This window comes from Muntiacus reevesi, chromosome 6 (assembly GCF_963930625.1).
Source record: "Muntiacus reevesi chromosome 6, mMunRee1.1, whole genome shotgun sequence".
NCBI lineage: Eukaryota > Metazoa > Chordata > Mammalia > Artiodactyla > Cervidae > Muntiacus > Muntiacus reevesi.
The window spans coordinates 47,210,200-47,231,278 of NC_089254.1; the positions used below are offsets into that span (position 1 = coordinate 47,210,200).

General features: G+C 38.3%; 1 protein-coding gene across 1 annotated transcript in view; it reads left to right on the plus strand.

The window, feature by feature from the left end:
* NME8 (NME/NM23 family member 8) overlaps positions 1 to 18,983 on the plus strand; it is a 34,539-nt gene extending 15,556 nt beyond the window's left edge. The window contains exons 8-15 of the mRNA XM_065938473.1: positions 249 to 341; positions 1,677 to 1,858; positions 6,041 to 6,213; positions 13,103 to 13,247; positions 13,924 to 14,031; positions 17,136 to 17,287; positions 17,856 to 18,000; positions 18,746 to 18,983. Coding sequence (XP_065794545.1) covers positions 249 to 341; positions 1,677 to 1,858; positions 6,041 to 6,213; positions 13,103 to 13,247; positions 13,924 to 14,031; positions 17,136 to 17,287; positions 17,856 to 18,000; positions 18,746 to 18,983 — 1,236 coding nt within the window. The remainder of the gene's footprint in view (positions 1 to 248; positions 342 to 1,676; positions 1,859 to 6,040; positions 6,214 to 13,102; positions 13,248 to 13,923; positions 14,032 to 17,135; positions 17,288 to 17,855; positions 18,001 to 18,745) is intronic.
* Positions 18,984 to 21,079: the final 2,096 nt, after the last annotated feature.

A 21,079-nucleotide genomic window follows, 5' to 3' on the forward strand; every position in this document is an offset into this window, starting at 1 on the left:
GTGTGGAGTCTCTCGTTCAAGCAGTGAAAATTTAAACACTGACGTTGGGGGAGGCATGAAAAGAACCTTCTTTGTTTACATATTTTTGGGCCTCTTGCAACTTAGTGCCTTATGGATTGTACTGAGGCATAATCATGTAATGCATTCAAATCTGGAAGATTTGTTAAGCCTAGGAAACAAATGTCCTTGACTTCTTTTACCTGTGGCCCCACTGCCCATTTGGATCTGACCTTACTCTCTAATTGAAGATTATCAAGGCAGGATTTGTCATAGAAGCAGAGGATAAGAAACCGCTTACTGAAGAACAAGTAAAGCACTTCTATAGTCAAATAGCAGACCAGGTAAGAAAGCTAAAAAAAAAATCCACTGTCCGCCAAATACAATGGGTTCCTATAAGTTTAGTATTCTCATTATAGAAAAAACAGGTGAATAAGTCTGACCAACCAGCTAAGCTCCAGATTTCCTTGGCGGTGTCCATTTCACAGTTAATCCAAAGAGAGTGACTGTGGAGAAAACTCCAGTAGGCACAGAGGCAGTCGAGCAAAAATGGATGCTCTGATTGTGTGTTATTGGAGCAAAGATCTCTTTATGATATGTGTCCTCTAAGACTCTGTGTATCAGCCCCCAGGAAGTGAGCATCCAGACCTTTCCTGTAGAGTCTGATCCCAGGTTGAAGGCTCCTTGTCATAAACTTCATAGGAAAGCTTTAATCCTTTCTTTGAAGTGAAGCGAAGTGAAGTTGCTCAGTCGTGTCCGACTCTTTGTGACCCCATGGATTGTAGCCTACCAGGCTCCTCCGTCCATGGGATTCTCCAGGCAAGAATACTGGAGTGGGTTGCCATTTCCTTCTCCAGGGGATCTTCCCTACCCAGGGATCGAACCCGAGTCTCCCACATTGGAGGCAGATGCTTTAACCTCTGAGCCATCAGGGAATCCTTTCTTTACCTACATGTAAATCCTTTTTGTCAAGCTATTTTTAAAATTCTCTTTTGTCTGGGGTAATACAGTAAAGACTTTGTATTGGCAAGTGCAATGGCTTGGATGTCAGGAGATGCAGGTTCTAGAAATGCACTGTCCAATATAGTAGCCATTAGATACATGTGGCCATTTGAACTTAAATTCATTACAGGTAAACAAAGTTAAAAATTCAGAATCTCAGTGGCACTAGCCATATTTCAAGTGCTCAGCAGCTGCCTGTGGTTACATATGCTGAAGAGCACAGAGCATGTTGGTCATCAGAGAAAGTTCTACTGAAAAGCACTTTGTACACCAGCTGCACCCCTCAGACCATCTTTCTTGGTCCTGGAAAAGGGCTGGACCAGTGACATCAGCATCACCTGGGAACTTATGAGAAAATCCAGTTCCGGGGCCCCACCCTAAACCTACTGAATCATAGTCTGGAACTGGACTCCGGAAAACTGTGTTCAACAAGCCCTCCAGTTGATTTGGAAGCATCCTATAGTTTAACAATTGTTATTAGACTGCCTTGATGATCAGTCCCTGCCAACTGTGAACTTCTGTCCTTCAGAGATGTGTTAGTTAACAGGAGGCTTGTGAGTAACTTTCTCTTGACCAATAATCATGAAGGGGAAGAGGTCCTTGACTTGGGTAGGGTTCACCATTGTAGTCTATCCATTTCATGAGCCTAATAATATTATTTTTATTTTATTTTGTAGCCTGACTTTGAGGAGTTTGTTTCTTTTATGACAAGGAACCTAAGCTATATTCTAGTTGTTTCACAAGGAAAGGAAAAACAGCCTTCCTGGGATGATAGTGAAGTTAATTCTGAGACGGAATCTAAAGAACCGTGGGATGAACAAGAAGAGACGGCCAGGCCTTTGAGGATGAAGAGCAAAAGGTAGCTCCCAGCCAGGAAGCTTATTATTTACAATGTTTTAGCAGGTAACATAGTATAACATACAGATATCTCAAATCTAAAGACAAACATCTTTATATCGAAGCCACAGGTATTCTTTTCAGTCTAAAATTTTATATGATCAACAAAGCCGGAGTTGCCCTGAAAGTTTATGTCAAGCAGTTTCGAAAGGGAAGAAACTCCTGTTTCTCTAACACTGGGTGCACCAATCTGGCTTCGTGGCCCAGGACTCCAGGGTTAGAATGAGACCAAGGCTGGTCCCTTCCAAACCAGACCCCTTTCCTGTCTCTCCACATTCCACTTCTGCCTCCCCTTGTCCTAGAGACAGCAAATGTCCTCTGTCCTTTTACTCAAGGCAGTTAGTGGTGATAAATTGCTAAGAACTAAATAGTTGTACAGTTTTTTGTTAACAGTTTGTAAATTTCAAAAGTGAACATAAGTCACTTTTATTCCTCTTGAAGACTCAGAAAATCCAGCATTTAGCCCATGAATTGTCAGAGTCATGTCTGAAAGAAAGGTGGGTTAGCAGGAGCAACTTCTAAGTAGCTGAGTCCTGAGACTTCCTAATGTGTGTCTCCTCCTGCCGGGCAGGCCATCTCCACTGCGTGTTCTGGTTGAGCATTTTCAGAACTCTCCTTGTTATCTTATTAATAAATTATGGCAGTTTTTTTTTAGTTGGTCCTTCTGCTGGTTCCTAGCCATATCATAATTTTTAGGCAGCAGGGAGACCCTAATACCATTAATTCCCAGTTTTAAGTGAGATAGAGGGACTGGCAGGATAAACCAAGTGCTGACAAAGGTCTTTGTAAACAGTAGGAGTTACTGTGAGAGTTTTAAGAGAAAATGATACTTAGCAGTTGAGGAGCAGGCTTGGGTGGGAAATGTTGGGCTCAAGAAACCAGGTTTCATACCAGAATTTTTGAGCCATTTTTTAAAGTGTTCTGTGAACCACTATTAACATAGCTGGCATAAGAGGACTCAGTGTTTGTTGGTGCTGTTGTACAGGTAGGGGTCTTTTGCATCCAACTTTCAGAAGCAGTTATTTAGTACGCATATAATAAGATTATTTAAGCACTTGGCACGATAGGGGTGGAGTGAGATGTGTCGATGTTGTTTTGCAAAGTTTGCAGCATTTTTCTTTCTGTTGTTCCACGGCCAGTTCTAATTGTTGCTTCTTGACCCGCGTACAGGTTTCTTGGGAGGTAGGTACGGTGGTCTGGTATTCCCATCTCTTTAAGAATTTTCCAGTTTGTGGTGATCCACACAACCAAAGGCTTTAATGTAGTCAGTGAAGCAGAAATAGATGTTCTTCTGGAATTCTCTTGCTTTTTCTATGATCCAACTGATGCTGGCAATTTGATCTCTGGTTCCCCTGCCTTTTCTAAATCCGCTTGAATATCTGGAAGTTCTCAGTTCACATATTGTTGAAGACTTGGAGAATTTTGAGCATTGCTTTGCTGGCATGTGAGATGAGTGCAATTGCATGGTAGTTTGAGCGTTCTTTGGCATTGCCTTTCTTTGGAATTGGAATGAAAACTGACCTTTTCCAGTCACTGCTGAGTTTTCCAAATTTGCTGGTATATTGAGTGCAGCACTTTCACAGCATCATCTTTTAAGATTTGAAATAGCTCAACTGTAATTCCATCACCTCCACTAGCTTTGTTTGTAATGTTGCTTCCAAAGGCCCACTTGACTTCATACTCCAGGATGAATAGGTGAGTGGCTACTAGGTCAGTGATCACATCATCGTGGTTATCCCCATCATTAAGAACTTTTCTCTATAGTTCTTCTGTGTATTCTTGCTATCTCTTCTTAATATCTTCTACTTCTGTTAGGTCCACACCATTTCTGTCCTTTATTGTGCCCATCTTTGCATGAAAATGTTCCCTTGGCATCTAATTTTCTTGACGAGATCTTTAGTCTTTCCCATTCTATTGTTTTCCTCTATTTCTTTGCATTGATCACTGAAGAAGGCTTTCTTATCTCTCCTTGCTATTCTTTGGAACTCTGCATTCAGATGGGTATCTCTTTCCTTTTCTCCTTTGCCTTTCACTTCTCTTTTTTCTCAGCTATTTGTAAGGCCACCTCAGACAACCATTTTGCCTTTTTACAGTTCTTGTTCTTGGGGATGGTTTTGATCACTGCCTCATATACAATGTTACAAACCTCTGCCCATAGTTCTTCAGGCACTCTGTCTATCAGATCTAATCACCTGAATCTATTTGTCATTTCTACTATGTAATCACTTCCCCTGGTGACTCAGAGGGTAACGCGTCTGCTTATAATGAGGAGACCCGAGCTCAATCCCTGGGTCAGGAAGATTCCCTGGAGAAGGGAAGTGCAACCCACTCCAGTATTCTTGTCTGGAAAATTCCATGGACGGAGGAGCCTGGTAGGCTACAGTCCATGGAGGGTCGCAAAGAGTTGGACACAACTGAGCAACTTCACTCACTGTATAATCATAAGGGATTTGATTTAGGTCATACCTGAATGGCCTAGTGGTTTTCCTACTTTCTTCAATTTAAGCCTGAATTTTGCAATAAGGAGTTCATGATCTGAGCCACAGTCAGCTCCTGGTCTTGTTTTTGCTGACTGTATAGAGTTTTACTGATCACATGGATCACAGCCTTGTCTAACTCAATGAAACAATGAGCCATGCCATGTAGAGCCACCCAAGACGGATGGATCATGGTGGAGAGTTCTGACAAAACGTGGTCCACTGGAGAACGGAATGGCAAATCACTTCAGCATTCTTGCCTGAGAACTGCATGAACAGTACAAGAAGGCAAAAAGATATGACACTGAAAGATGAACTCCTCAGGTTGTTAGGTGCCCAATATTCTACTGGAGAAGGGAGAAGAAATAGCTCCAGAAGGAGTGAAGAGGCTGAGCCAAAGTGGAAACAATGCCCGGTTGCGGATGTGTCTGATGATAAAAGTAAAGTCTCATGTTGTAAAGAACAATACTGCATAGGAAATTGGAATGTTAGGTCCATGAATCAAGGTAAATTGGAAGTGGTCAAATGGGAGATGGCAAGAGTAAACATTGACAGTTTAGGGATCAGTGAACTAAAATGGACCGGAAGCAAATTTAATCCAGATGACCATTATACGTACAACTGTGGGCAAGAATCCCTTAGAAGAAATGGAGTAGCCTTCATAGTCAACAAAAGAACCTGAAATGCAGTAGTTGGGTGCAATCTCAAAAATGACAGGATGATCTCTGTTCATTTCCAAGGCAAACCATTCAGTATCACAGTAATCCAAATCTATATTCTGCTTAGAAGAGACAAAGAAAAATAAAAAAATTAAGAGATGGCAACAAAATAGCCCGAAAAAATAAAGAATTAGAATTGAATATTAAAAGTGTTAAACTTGATAAAGAAGGACATGATGTAAAAGAAAACATTTGTGAAGAAGATATAGTGGTCAAAAAATTTATTCCTGAAACCACACAGATGACATAATAAAAATATAAGTATTAGAAAGATAATAAGGAGAACTGGATATAAGTCACATTATGGTCGTAGATCTCAATACAAAGCAGAGGAAAAAACAAGGATATATAGGAATGGCAAATATGTATTCCATAATTGTGTATAATAAATGATCTATAACATATGAAATATGAACATGTATAAACTTAAATCCCACAAGTAACTTTGTTTACAAAGAAAACCTAAACAAATTTTTAAAAATTAAAATCCTACCACATACATTTCCTGATTATAATCCAATAAAGTTGGAAATAAATAAATAATAAATTTCAAATAGAAAACATCTTATCTATTTGAAAACATGAAATATGCTCCTAAATTTAACCTAGATTCAAAGATAAAATTATAAGGAAAATTAAAAACTATCTGGATTGCTTTACATAGAGGAAAGAAAAAAAAATTTAAACATACTTTATTTTGATGTCTTTAATATCCTCTCATGAAATCAAACACATGTGATTTCATGTAATTGATTTTTGTGTTGGTTCAATAAAAATGGAATTAAATACATATTCTTTGATGTAATAGAGATATAACTTATCTTTCGTGAAGTTAAATATTCATTTGTTTTATTAAAATCTAAATTATTGTGAGAATATATTATCAGTTTTAATTTTCTGGCATGATTATTAAACTTCAGTTTATAATTATGTTTTGGATTTCAACAGTTTACAACAATATCTGGAAATACAACAAATATCTCAGTTTTGTGATGTTGAAGAGAATATAACTAATACTAAGTTTATTGAGGTCTTAATCCCTGATTTTAAAAAAATTAGAGGCATAAAATTTGAAAAGATACTGGCATTACTTCGACCAGCCCTCTTTAATGAAAGAACAGGTAAGAAATAAAGCATAAATTGTTTAACTACTTTGTACATATGATTTGAATAATTATATTAAAATATATTAGTTTAAAATTTAACATTCAAGAAAAAGCACTTGAAGAAATTTAATTGTCACTAATTTACTAATTTCTCAATAAAAAGAATAAAACAATTTTATAGTTAAAAAGTTCAGGAAGTGCTTTCTAACCTAGGAATTTGTTAGGGTAGATTTAACATACAAGAATTTTTGTTATATATAATTATTATTATAGCTATTATAATAAAGATTAGAAGTATTCATGTCTGAAATGCCTAAGTTCAACACTTAGGTAAACTGTTATTAATAGTGTGATTTGGAAAAAATGTACTTTACCAAATCTTTCTTCATGTTTAAATTCAGAAGGTTAAAATGCGAAAACAGAAAGTGCCTAACACTTAAAAGGTGCTAGCTATTTTTAACCTCACAGAATAGAGTGAATATTGGCAGAGGAAGAACAGAAACTATAAAGTAACACTATTAATTCTTTTTTATATCCAGTGTATGGAAATAAACTGATACTTGTATGTTGACCTCATATTCTCTGACTTGCTAAACTACTTAGTTCTAGGAGCTTTTTGACATCATTTCCTTGAGAATTTCTGTTACTAGGGTTTCTGAGGGCTTTTCAGGTGGCAGGAGTGGTTAAGAACCTGCCTGCCAGTGCAGGACACATAAGAGAGGAGGGTCGGGAAGATCCCCCGGAGTAGGGCACGGCGACCCACTCCAGTCTTCCTGCCTGCGGAATCCCATGGACAGAGGGGTCTGGCAGGCTGCAGTCCGTGGGGTCACAAAGAGGAGGACACGACTGAGTGACTGAGCACAGCACAGCGCAGGATTTCTGAGCAGCAGACCTACTTACAATCTGGGCTAGGGAATTGTTGAGGGTGCCGCATCATGAGCATTGGAAAATGTTCAGCGACATCTTTGGCCTCTACTCACTTCATGTCAGTCGCATCCCCTCGACGCCTAGTTGTGAAGATCAAAACACATCTCCAGACATTGTTAAATGCACTTTGAAGGATTGAGAACCACTGATGTGGACAATAATATAATCTAAAAATTGAGACAGTTTTGCTTCTTTCTTTTTAATATGTACACTTTTTATTTCTTTTGCTTGCCTTATTGTACTGGCTGGAACTTCCTGCATGATGTTGAATAATAAAAGAGATGACAGTACACAAGTTACCTTGATCCTGATCTTAGAGTGAAAGCATTAAATCTTTTACCATTAAGTGTCATGTTAGCTTTATATGCCCTTTATTTAGATTAAGGAAATTCTCACCTACTCCTAATTTGCGGAGGTATTTTTTTTTTTAAATCATGAATGGATGTTATAGTTTCTCAAAAAAATTTTCCTGTATCTACTGACATTTTTCCTTGAGTTTAATCATATGGCAATTACTTTGATTTTTAAATATTTAACCAGCCTTGCATTCTCCAGATAAACTATACTTGGTTGTTGTATATTGTCTTTTATTGTCCTTTTTAACATATTGCTGGGCTTGAATTTTCAGTATTTTGTTGGGGACTTTCTTGTAATGTCTTTATCTGGTTTTCCTATTAGGGTAATGGGTAAATGCAGACTTCATAAAATGAGATGAAAGGTAGTCACTGTTTTCTGGAAGAGATGGTGTAGAATTGATATTGCATCTTTTAAAAATCTTTACTGGAATTTACCAGTGAAGCTCCCTGAGCCTAGAGTTCTCTTCTTTGGAAAGTTTCATTTGCCTTTTTAAACCTTGAACAATATATATATGTTTTTTAGATGAATAGACTTTTTTTTAGAATAGTTGTTGATTTACAGAAAAATTAAGATAGTACAGTGTTCCCATATGCCTACTCCTATAATAGTTTCTTCTAATAATATTTTATTGTGATACATTTTTATAACTAGTGAACCAATATCAATACACTGTTATTAACTAAACTTCATAGTTGATGTTAAGGTTTGCTCTTTGTGTTGCACATTCTGTTGGTTTTGATAAATTCAGTGTCATGTGTCCCTTTTACAGTATCATATGTGGTAGAACCACTGTCCTAAAAATCCATGTTCTTCTCCTATTTATCCATCTCCCCCTCCTAATCCCTGTTGTAATCTGACCTTTTTACTGTCTCTGTAGTTTTGCATGTTCCAGAATGTCATAGAGTTGAAATCATATAGTGATAAATTTCTCTTACATAGCTATATACACTTAAGGTTCCTTTATGTCTTTTTGTGGCTTAAATAGCTTACTTCTTTATAGCTGAATAACATTATATTGTATGAATATACCAGCATATGTCTAGCTACTTATTAGAGGACATCTTCGTTGTGTCCAGTTTTTGGCTACTATGAGTAAAGCTGCTATAGGCAGCTTTATTATGAGCATGTAACATTGGTGATAAGGATATCTCTGATGTATTGAGTCCCTAGGGTTTTACATTTAATTTTCTACACAATATAATCTTTATCCTACCAGCCCAACAACCTGCTGCAAAATACATCTCAGTTCAGTTCAGTCACTTAGTCATGTCCGACTCTGCGATCTCAAGGACTGCAGCACGCAAGGCTTCCCTGTCCATCACCAACTCCCGGAGCTTGCTCAAACTCACGTCCATCGGGCCGGTGATGCTATCCAACCATCTCATCCTCTGTTGTCCTCTTCTCCTTCTGCCTTCAATCTTTCCCAGCATCAGGGTCTTTTCCAGTGAGTCAGTTCTTCACATCAGGTGGTCAAAGTATTGGAGTTTCAGCTTCAGCATCGGTCCTTCCAATAAATATTCAGGATTGATTTCCTTTAGGATTGACTGGTTTGATCTCCTTGCAGTCCAAGGGACCCTTAAGAGTCTTCTCCAACATTAGAGTCCAAAAGTATCAATTCTTCGGCACTCAGCTTTCTTTATAGTCCAGCTCTCACATCCATACATGACTACTAGAAAAACCATAGCTTTTTGTACTTTATTGGCAAAGTAATGTCTCTGCTTTTTAATGTGCTGTCTAGGTTGGTCATAGCTTTTCTTCCAAGGAGCAAGCATCTTTTAATTTCATGGCTGCAGTCACCATGTGCAGTGATTTTGGAGCCCAAGAAAATAAACTCTCTCACTGTTTCCATTGTGTCCCCATCTATTTGCCATGAAGAGTTGGGACCAGATGCCATAATCTTAGTTTTCTGAATGTTGAGTTTTAAGGCAACTGTTTCACTCTCCTCTTTCGCTTTCATCAAGAGGCTCCTGAGTTCCTCTTCACTTTCTGCCATAAGCATGGTATCATCTGCATATCTGAGGTTATTGATGTTTCTTCTGGGAATCTTGATTCCAGATTGTGTTTCATCCAGCCCGACATTTTGCATGATGTAGTCTGCATATAAGTTGAATAAGCAGGGTGACAATATACAGCCTTGATGCACTCTTTTACCAATTTGAAACCAGTCCGTTGTTCCATGTTTGGTTCTAATTGTTGCTTCTTCACCTGCATACAGGTTTCTCAGGAGGCAGGTAAGGTGGTCTGTTATCCCCATCTCTTGAAGAATTTCCCACAGTTTGTTGTGATCCACACAGTCAGAGGCTTTGGCATAATTAATAAAGCAGAAGTAGAGGTTTTTCTGGAATTCTCTTGCTTTTTCTATGATCCAGCGAATGTTGGCAACTTGATCTCTGGTTCTTCTGCCTTTTCTAAATCCATCTTGAACATCTGGAAGTTCACAGTTCATGTACTGTTGAAGCCTATACATGTACTGCTGAAGCAAACTGCATCTAATTGATAATAACAGCTGAGTGTGGAAAGCGCTATGGTAAGAGATGCCTCACTGGATATCAAATAGGATATGCAGCCCATAATTGAGTGGAAAGATAAGTATGGCTTAATTAACCAGGGACAGTTGCATGATGCTTCACGGAAGAAGCACTGTTTTTGCAGAGACTAAAAAGTCAAGCTTGAATTAGCCAGGAAAGGAGACTCTTGAGTAGTTTCAGTGGAGTGCTTGCCACAAAAGTCAGTCTCAAAACTGGGGTGAGAGATTATATACAAAGAAGTCAGAACAATTCAGAATTAAAGAAGTAATATTTGACAGATTTGTAAATGTTATGTTGAGATTGGAAAAATTTGACTGTAAATTAATGCTCATGGGAAGGAATCAACCAGTTGAAGTTACAAGAAAGAAAAGTTTAGGAAAGGCCAAGGTCACTGAGATGAGTCAGGAGGAAATAATTTCTGTAGCAGATGTATAGGATTGGACTGAGAAGAGATTTTTATTCTATGTAGCAAGAGAGAAAGAGGCCACAGATCCAGTTTATAGGTTTGTGGCAGGAAGTTGAGGGGTTTGTCTTCCATTACTTGGTTTCTCTGTAAATAAGAAGCAGTGTTATTGGCTGAGAGGAGAAGAGGCAACCCTGTTGTGTACATGATCCACCAAAGGCCAGCGCTTTTCTTGATCTATGTATTTGCTACCCGCTTTCCTGAGTGTTTCACACTCGAAAATATCCCTTATTTTCTGGCAACATCACTTTTTCCCTTGCTACTGAGTTTTCCCTGTTAGCACAAAAACATGGTCCAACATAATAATAAACAAAATTCAATGAAATAAAAACACAACCAGAAAAACTGCCTTGCCTCCTCCGCCCCCTCAGCTGACACCCCATTTCTCTACTCCTCTGTAGTGGACACTTCTCAAGGAGTTGTCTGTGCTCAGTGAATCGCCTTCTTGACCCTCACCCACTCCTGAACCCCCTCCAATCGAGCTTCTGTCGGAACTATCCTAGTCAAGTTCACCAACGACCTCCAAATTGCCAAATCTAACTTTCAAATGGCCTGTCTTCTGTTCATAGTTCTCAGTAGTATTTACCAGTTTCTGCTTTCATACTGGTCACCTGGTTTGGATTGCCCCTGAAATCCTGACTGTTGTTCCTGGGAAACAAATACAATTTTTTCAATTTTTCTGAGCAAAGCAAATCTACTTCCAACCAAGTTGCAAAGATTTCACCTTCTACTCAACAATTTGTTGAAATAATTTTTCCCAAACAAATACCTACAAAGAATGTTGGTGACAGCTGTTAGTGTCATAACATATTGCTGTTGTGATATGCAAACCATACTGACATTTAAGGATGGCATAAGGGTGTTAATTAAAAAGGGGGAAAAACAAAATTTGAAGTTGGTTAGTCTCTTATCACTCTCCCTCTCCCTCTTGCTTGACTCTTGCCTCAGTTTTTGATTATTTCGTGTTTACTATGTTTGCCATTTGGTAGTAAATGGTAATTCATCACTCTTTAAATAAATGTTGACCTTTATTGATATTTAATTATTCTGGATAACCTCAAGAAATTCTAAAGCAAAGTCCATGTGGATTATTTAACTTGAAGAAAACAGACATCTTCACCATATTCTCATGCATTTTCAAGAAATATAATATACCTCTATTCAACTCATCTATTACGTCTTTTATTCAGATATAATAGTTTTCTTCATTATAGTTCTTGTTATCTTATTTTTCAACTGAATATGGGAATATATGCAATGTTCTTTGCTCTGAAGTATTCACTCAATAAAAGGTAAGCTGTTCATAGTTGTTGATTTAGTACCAGCCATTTCTTTTCAGCATTATTCCTAGTTTTTAACCCCACAGTGAATGACACTTCCCCCCCAAACTTACTTTCTAAGTAAGAAAGACAGTGGCTTCTGTAAATTTTTACTTACTGACTCCCTTACTGAATTATGTTATTTAATACTATTAACCTCTTAAAAATACTCCTGAATTTTCCAAACAGCTTATATGCAAACACTGTTATCCATTTTGTTCAATTTTGTTATTTTTACGTATAGCTTAGATAAATAATTAAATAAATAATTAAATAATAAATAATTAAAGGCCAGTATGATAACATTTTGGCTTTGTTCTATTCCTGACTGCTTTCAGTGCTTCCAGTGATTTCAATTATGATGTTTGCTTTAGGTTTTAGGCAGAAATCTCTATACTTTAAAATATTTCTATCTGCCACATGGTATGAAAAGATTTTGAACGTAATCCAATGGCATGTCTTTTGATGGCATATTTTGAAATTTATATTTTGTTTATAAACAGGTGTACAGTAGATGTATTTAGAATTCTTCTGATACAAACTAGTTTTCATGCTTTTCACAGTCCTTAGGTCCATTAATTTCCCACTTTTTGCTCAATTATATTTCATCTTTCAGTTATCTATATTTAAGCACATTAAAAAAAGATATGTACCTAGTTATTTTGTTTTCTGAAAGTGAAAGTCACTCAGTCATGTTCGACTCTTTGTGACCCCATGGACTATACAGTCCTTGGAATTCTCCAGGCCAGAATACTGGCATAGGGAGCCTTTCTCTTCTCCAGGGGATCTTCCCAACCCAGGGATCAAACCCATTCTCCTGCATTGCAGGTGGATTCTTTACCAGCTGAGCCACAAGGGAAGCCCAAGAATACTGGAGTCGGTAGCCTATCCCTTCTCCAGCGGATTTTCCCAACTCAGGAATCGAACTGGGGTCTCCTGCACTGCAGGCGGATTCTTTACCAACTGAGCTATCAGGGAAGCCCAACTCTAGAACCCTAGCATATCTGAGACTGTCAGTATATCACCTTTATGTATGAAACAAAACTTATCTGACTGTACAGATTTTAAAGAATAAATCCACCATTCTTAAATCTATAGATTTTGGTCCACTGAAGAACTGGAAATGGCATCATAAATTTGATATGTTAAGAATATTGTTCACCTTAAATTAAAAGTCAAATAATCTATTTTTGTAAAGTTAAATTTCATATGAGAATGAAATACATTCTATGTCCTTATAATAATATAGTCTGTATTGTGTGTATAATCAATAACCTAGCACTTTAAAACTTATGTGACTTTTTATTTAGAGGATGTTTTGAATAAAATTCAAGATGAAGGCTTTAAAATACTGCTGCAAAGACAGATAGTATTATCAGAAGAAGAAGCAAAAACACTGTGCAAAGAATATGAAAATAAAGATTATTTTGGAAGTGTTATAGAAAATATGACCAGGTAAAATAGAATTCAGGTTGAGAAAGCACAGGTTGATTTATGATTGAATCATTTAACCTTCTTTTAACCCTGCTTTCTCTTCAAGTTGCCAAACCTCTCAATTCTGTAAAGATGTGCTGAGTCTACTTCTTTGCCAATATCACTTCCATTTTGATTCCCCGCTCAACTGTGTGTCGTCTGTGGTCCCCCCAGAGTGTTATTAGAGCAATGCAAGTTCCCAGTGAAGCCTCTGGAGTCTAGTTGAGTTGCCTTGCATAGCCAGTTTGTGCAGCATCATCAAGTCCAAGTGGACAGCTATGAGTGACTCTCAAGGGTTTTGGTAATCCTAAAGATCACTAGCCCGAGGAGATGAATGGGATGTAGTGGAATAAATGAAACAGCAGCCAAACCAGAAAGCCAGCAAGCATGTATAACATAAATCAGCGGGGACATGGGGACAATGCCTGTATTTTCCCTAGACCACTCGCTCAGAACCAAGGCCCTTCTTTTCCTCTCCTTTCTCTGCTTCCTTTCTTTGATGAATACACTCTTGAGAGTACACCAACAGAAATTAATTTCATACTCTTGGTAAAAAGGGTTATTTTACTATTTTCGTCTAACAAATACACTTGCATTATTTATCTATGATTAGCTACAAGCCATAGTGTCATTAACTTTGTTTTTTCTTTTCTAACAGTGGTCCATCTCTAGCCCTTGTTTTAGTAAGAGAAAATGGCTTAGGATACTGGAAACAGTTAATTGGACCAAGCAATGTTGAAGAAGCCAAAGAATATCTTCCAGAGAGGTATGATTCATGTCATGGGTCCCCAGATTTTTTCATGGGAGCCATTTTGATTTCCTTTTGGATATAAGGTACAGGAACTACAGCTCTCGTCCAAAGTAGGTTCTCAGGAATGCTCCTTTTGTTGGGTAAGGAGTGGGCTATTTATGACTGAAAGCCCAGCCCACTGCCAACCTGAATATGGCCAAGGCTTTGTAACAAAATGTTCTAAGTTGCTTCGTGTGGGGCTGAAAGTAAGTGGTAGCTACCCAACCAGAAGTCTGTATCTTATATACAGAAATATCTGCCCCATGCACTGTTTAGGAGAAGTTCTTTAGAGAAGGGCATGATAATCCTGTAGGTTATTTAATTGATATAAGAGTTTTAAGACAATGATGACTAACTTAATATGTAGTCTACAAATTGGTGGGAACATTTACAAAGTAATTTACTGATGAGTCTTAGAATTTTGTAATCAGCTCAAAACCTGGCATGTTACCTATTACCTAGTTCAGTTCAGTCGCTCAGTCGTGTCCTACTGTTTGCGACCCCATGAAATGCAGCACGCCAGGCCTCCCTGTCCATCACCAACTCCCGGAGGCCACCCAAACCCATGTCCATTGAGTCAGTGATGCCATCCAACCAACTCATCCTCTGTTGTCCCCTGCTCCCCCTGCCCTCAATCGTTCCCAGCATCAGGGTCTTTTCCAATGAGTCAGCCCTTCGCATCAGGTGCACAAAGTATTGAAGTTTAAGCTTCAACATCAGTCCTTCCAATGAACACCCAGGACTGATCTCCTTTGTGATGGACTGGTTGGATCTCCTTGCAGTCCAAGGGACTCTCAAGAGTCTTCTCCAACACCACAGTTCAAAAGCATCAATTCTTCGGTGCTCAGCTTTCTTTATAGTCCAACTCTCACATCCATACATGACTACTGGAAAAACCATAGCCTTGACTAGACAGACCTTTGTTGGCGAAGTAATGTCTCTGCTTTTTAATATGCTGTCTAGTACCTGTTACCTAGGGGCACTTAAAAAAATATTTTTTGATCTTAGCTGCTGGGCTTGGTCTCAGCTGAGGCAAGGAGATAGTATCTCATTCATTTCTGTTCTTAGCACGGAGCTGATGGAAACAAACGGACTTGCAATTCACCTAAATTCTTTGTGCTAATTTCAGAGCAGGATTGAATCCAGGGGAAGAAAAGCCCTCCTTCAAGTGAGCAGGAATAAAGATGCTTTATCAAACACAGGAAATGTTTGCATCCATGCTGCCACAATAAATTACAGGACTTATGAAACATCATGCATATAAAGTTGAAGTGTTTTCTTTTGGGTAGAAAATCTTGAGTTGGACTTGTCCTCAAGGAAGCATTTTGCACTCTTTTGACCCTCTTCTCTTATGTCTTTGTTCCTGTGCCCGGAAATTACTGTAAAGGAAAATATGGCTTGGACACTCTTTACATGATATGAGCAGGGTGCCATAGAACCTCTTAATGAAATGTAGCAGAGAATGCAACACATGGCATCAGAGAGAAAAATCCTTATCATTACCTGGCCTATACATGTAGGCACACTCTTCTAGAAATTCTGGCTCCAAGTATAGAGGCTGCATACCAGCACAGAGACATTTCCTCCAGGTGAAGGCACTCAGTAACTGCCCCTCTTCTCCCCACTATTATAGTGAGAATTTAAATCCTAAGCCCTTATGATCCCTAATGTTCCCACAAGTTCACAGTGACTCTTAGCCATTATTTTTGACTGCCTCCTTTTCTAAGTTGCCTTAGAAATAACTCCTGCACTTGGGCATCAGACTCTTTACTCTCCATTGCTAATCTGAAAGATGGTCACTTGCATACAAGAGAAACACAGCAATCCTTCTTTTCTCTCCTTACACACACACACACACACATACACACACACACACACACACACACAAACACTTTTTCCAAATACCAGGTCTAACAGCCTAATGGAGGGCCTGCTTGTAGTTCTCTGCATTGAAGGGAGTCAGTTCTGGTGATGTTTCATTGTACAAATCTCCCTGACAATCACAGGCTCTTAGTCTACAAATATCTTCAAATCAGAGATGTGAGAGCAGCCAAGGGCTGAATGGGAAGGTCACATTAGATAAGGAAATCTGAAATGGTCACTGAAAAAATGAGAGATTTTACCAGCTGAGCCACAAGGGAAACTCAGAGATAAGAAAGGGGTCTTAAAACTTAGGACAGAAAGCCAAATTTCCAGTGATGTCAGTCTGTTAACAGGAAGGGAGATTATTTGCTGTGGCTGGATTTTGTGGGTTGCTTGCTCAGGGCTATGTTTAAAGGGCAGAAAATTAATGAGCAATGAATATCACTTCTCCTGAAATATAACTAGATAGGCAGAGGGACAGAAAGAAAAGGGTGCAACTGGAAAACACTGAGGAATAATGGCTGGCTTTGGAGATACGTATTCATCTATCATACAAAAACAGAATTGGAATAAACTACCCCGGCAGGGCTTGTCCATTACCATCAATGTCACTCCTGCATTGTTCCACAAAGCCATTTGGTATGCTCCTCTTCTCCTGCTGCTTTCCTTACCTGGAGGGTTCCACTGCCATGTCTCCTGGATTCAGTGTCTATAATTTGGCATCTTTGGAATAGGTCAAATGCCATCTCTAGTGCTTGAAATTATTTAGTGATTAAAGAAGGAGAAGGAATTTATTGACAGCTTAATATGCACCGTATATTTCAAACACATCATCGGATTACATCTTCAAAGACTCCTTCCGAAACAGGGTTTATTATCATATTCATATTTGAGACAACTGAAGCACAGACAAGGAAAATAGTTGATCAGTATCATGTAGCTAGCAAGTGGTACTGTCAGAATTCTATATTCTCTTCTTTTCCACTGCACCAGGGTGTTCATTCCATCTTTGACATTTGTCAGTATCCATTATCATGATTACTGAAATATTCAACTCCTTTCTTCCTAATGACTGCTACCTCCTTAAAGGTAACAGCATACCCCAAGCCAATCTGCAGTTACTTCCTTTTGCAGAACGCAAATATGAAGTTTTACATTGTGTTATGTTATTTTATATGCTATGTTATAACAGTTTTTGACTTACTTCTTTTTCAAAGTTTATGTGCACAATTTGCAATAGAAGGTTTGCCTATCAACCAGTTGTATGGAAGTGATTCACTAGAAGATGCTGAAAGGGAAATACAATATTTCTTTCCTCCTCAACACACTGTGGCACTTATTAAACCTCATGTAACACAAGAACAAAGAGGTAAATATATATAGAACCAATGTTACATTTTTTTCCAACTTCTGTGGAATTTTGCAAAGTAAAGAAAAGTTGAAAGAATAAAGCAATGAGCACCTTCATTATCAGGCGGTAGTGCTCCAAGTTTAGACTGTGAGAGATTTTGACCAGATTTCCTTTATTTAATTACCTTGATGGTGCCCTGCCAGTTCAGTGAGAAGAGTTCAGGTTGGCTCTCTCTTCCAATCTATATCTAGAAGTTCTATATCCAAGAAGTTCCTTGGCATTTACAGTGTGGAGCTGAAAATATGTCTTCACTTTTGGCATCGAAACAGATTTCTTCCTTTATAGACCACTAGACATTTCAGGTGGTTTCTGGAAAGATGGATCCCAGAAATTGACTACATTAACATATTGAAGTTCTTCTGAATGTCCCTCTGGTGCCTTTTCAGTTTAGTTCAGCACAGTTTTGGTTTTTTAAAACCACTGTATGCAAGTGATACTCTGACCTTCCTTAGTTATTTCAATCTACTTAAATACAGAACAAAAATGGAGGCTATCTGCAAGACTATCAAATATCTGTTTTCCCTAGAGGATATCATGAAACTTATTAAAGAGACTGGATTTGATATAACACAGATGAAAGAAATACTCCTAACTGAAGAGGAAGCAGAGAAAATTTATTTTAAAATAAAAGGAAAAGAGTTTTATAAGGATGTCTTGGATGTTTTAGCTAAGTAAGTTTCTGATATATAAAAGTTCTTTGCACTGTAAACATAGTAACTGTTTGTTATAGAAACTTTGAAAAATACAAAAAATTCATTAAAACATTTTATCTAATCTAATTCATGAGAAAATCACCCTGGTAATATTTGGAGTTCATGTTTATTCTAATTCCCTTTTTTCCTTCTCTGTTTTCTCTTTATTTCTTTAGGTCTTCACATTAGATATAGAGGCTATCTGCTTTTAAATGTCTGCTTTGTCAACATATTTAATCTTTGCCTTAGTTTCCTTATCCATAAAATGGGGATGTTAATAGGACCTAACTCATTGGTACTGTTGCAAAGGCTATATAATTGATACATTGAAAGTAACTGGAATAGTGCCTAGCATGTATCCCTAGAATTAAAAAACAACATTCTTCTAGAACAAAAATCCTATTGAAAGGGACTTCCCTGGTGGTCCAGTGATTAGGACTCTGTGCTTCCACTGCAGAGGGCATGGGTTCAATCCCTGGTTAGGTAACAAAGACATAGCAAGCCATGCAGCATGGCCAAAAAAACCCAGAAAAACAAACCCCAATAAACCTATTGGGTGAGGGAGAAATTAAATTTTTTTTAAAAAGCAGAAAAATCACACTGATGAGGACAAAGAATAAAGATGAGCTCTCTGGATGAAGCTGTGGCATTCTGTCTTTAGCTGTGTATTCAGTCTCTACAGTTACCAATAGTCCAAGTCTTCTGAAAGCATTCTTGTTTGCAGGGGTACATCTTTGGTCATGATTCTGACCAAGTGGAATGCAGTTTTAGACTGGAGACGATTGATGGGTCCCACAGACCCAGAGGAAGCAAGACTACTGTCCCCAGATTCTATTCGAGCCCAATTTGGAAAAAATATTTTGCAAAATGCTGTCCATGGAGCATCTACTATGGAGGAGGCAATGGAGACGATTGGTAAAATGTTTGAAGACTTCGTTCCTGAGAACCTTGAGGAAAACTAAAGTATAGTACCTCTTGAATTATTATTATATCTCCTTATTACAGTGACTGGACCTAGGACAAGGCTGGTCTATAAAGACCAGAGTTCTCCCCATATTCCTGAATCAACTTTATTTCCTGCCAGACACACTGTGCCGGTCTCTAGCAGCCTGGGACCCTTGTAGATGCCAGGGACCTGAGAGATGGTAGGGCAACTGAGACACCTGTGGATTTGCCAGCCTTGGTTTTAAACCTATGGGTTTGCAAGCCCTGGTCTCCAGCTGTGTCTGTGCCATCTGCTGTGACTCAGTCTCACCAGTCTCTCTTCTTTCTTCCCCTCCACTTCTTCACTCTGAGTGGTCAAAGTCTCATTCAGAAGCCTCAACTCTATCCTTTAAGTGTCTGGAAACTTGGAGCCTATTAACTACCTGTGGGTACTATATGACCATGGAATAGAATAGAATATTAGAAAGTATAGAATAAAAGGCAATCAGTTCTATTCTTTGGCAAAGAGGTGCTTATTGGGGAGAGGCAGCTACATAAAATGTATGTGAATTGAGTCTTGCTTAGTTGTCAATTGAAAGCTTTTCCATCTTGGACAATGTGGGAGATAAGAGTGTAAGACAGATAATTTTCCCCATAAAAGCTACTTTCTTTCTTTAGTTTCAAAGAGCAGGCTCACAAATGTATACCCATGTGGCTCTGGTTGCTGACTTGAATGTGGAGTATAGTCCCCACCTGGACAAGCCAAACTGAGAATCAACCTCCAGAGCATAATGAAGAAGCAATGTGAAATGGAGCAATCCCTTCACACCCAACCGGTTCCTCAGGGAGAGATGAGCAGGCACATTGATTCCTAATATTATTGATAAGCTATGATTTCCCCAGATATAAGAATGTTGTATTAATAGATTATGCATAGAAATAAAGGTAAATTCTGGCATAGTGCAGCTCATTCCAGTAGTCCAGCTCAGTTATAGACCAAAGCATGATGGTACAACCCTTGACCACTTATGTTGGGAAAACATGTATTGTATATCTGCTTGAACTGTGGGTTCTTAGTTAATACAAAACTATGGGTTATTGGTTAAAAAATAATAATTAAGGTTACCTTCAGGGAAATACAAGTATGATGAGGAGACAAAATCACAAAAACAGTGTCTGATTATGACTACCATCTGTACATTATTAAGCATGTCAGTGATGAGTGCCTGTGGAGCAGGTGGTGAGTAGAATTACATTCTGTTTATAGTGTCTATTAGAAATATAGTGTAGATATAATGTCAACATACTTCCCCCCTTTTGTGATGAGGGAAACATTATGAATAATATAGTGGATTTTTAATTAGTGTATATTTCAGTGCTGAATTGATAGGTGTGTTTGATGAAAAGAGTTTTATATACACACACACACACACACATGGGCTTCCTTGGTGGTTCAATTAGTAAAGAATCCACCTGCAATGCAGGAGACCTGGGTTTAATCCCTGGGTTGAGAAGATACCCTGGAGAAGGAAATGGCAACCCACTCTGGTATTCTTGCCTGGGAAATCCCACGGACAGAGGAGCCTGGTAGGCTGCAGTCCATGGACTCACAAGAGTTGGACATGGCTTAGTGATTAAACTACTGCCACCACTACACACGTATATTCACATTTTGCTGGTTTCTGTATTATGCTATCACTATGTCATAACTCTCAGGGGACTAGTATTGTGGGTGTGTTTCAGACATTCAAGAATAATTTGTTTGGCTCTTGTTGGACACTGTTACAGGGCTGTATATACACAGTGCTTGTCCTAAAGGAGCTTAAGGTTCTAAAGGCTGGAGATAGAAAATTAATTTGTGTTCTACGATTCTTAGAGGTAAGCACAGAGTGAGCAGATGCATATATGTGACAGAGAGGGAAACAGAGATTGAAGTTATCCAGAAAGAAGGCACTGCAATAATCAAAGCGGAAATTGACAGCAACCCACAATAATGTAGAAATGTGAGTTAGTGATAAGTGAAATAATCAGAGAATTTTTAGAAAGCTTCATTGTGCCCACAAGACTTGATAATTGGCTACAATTCTATCACATTACAGTTGAATTGTCAAAAGCCAAAAATAAAGACTGACAC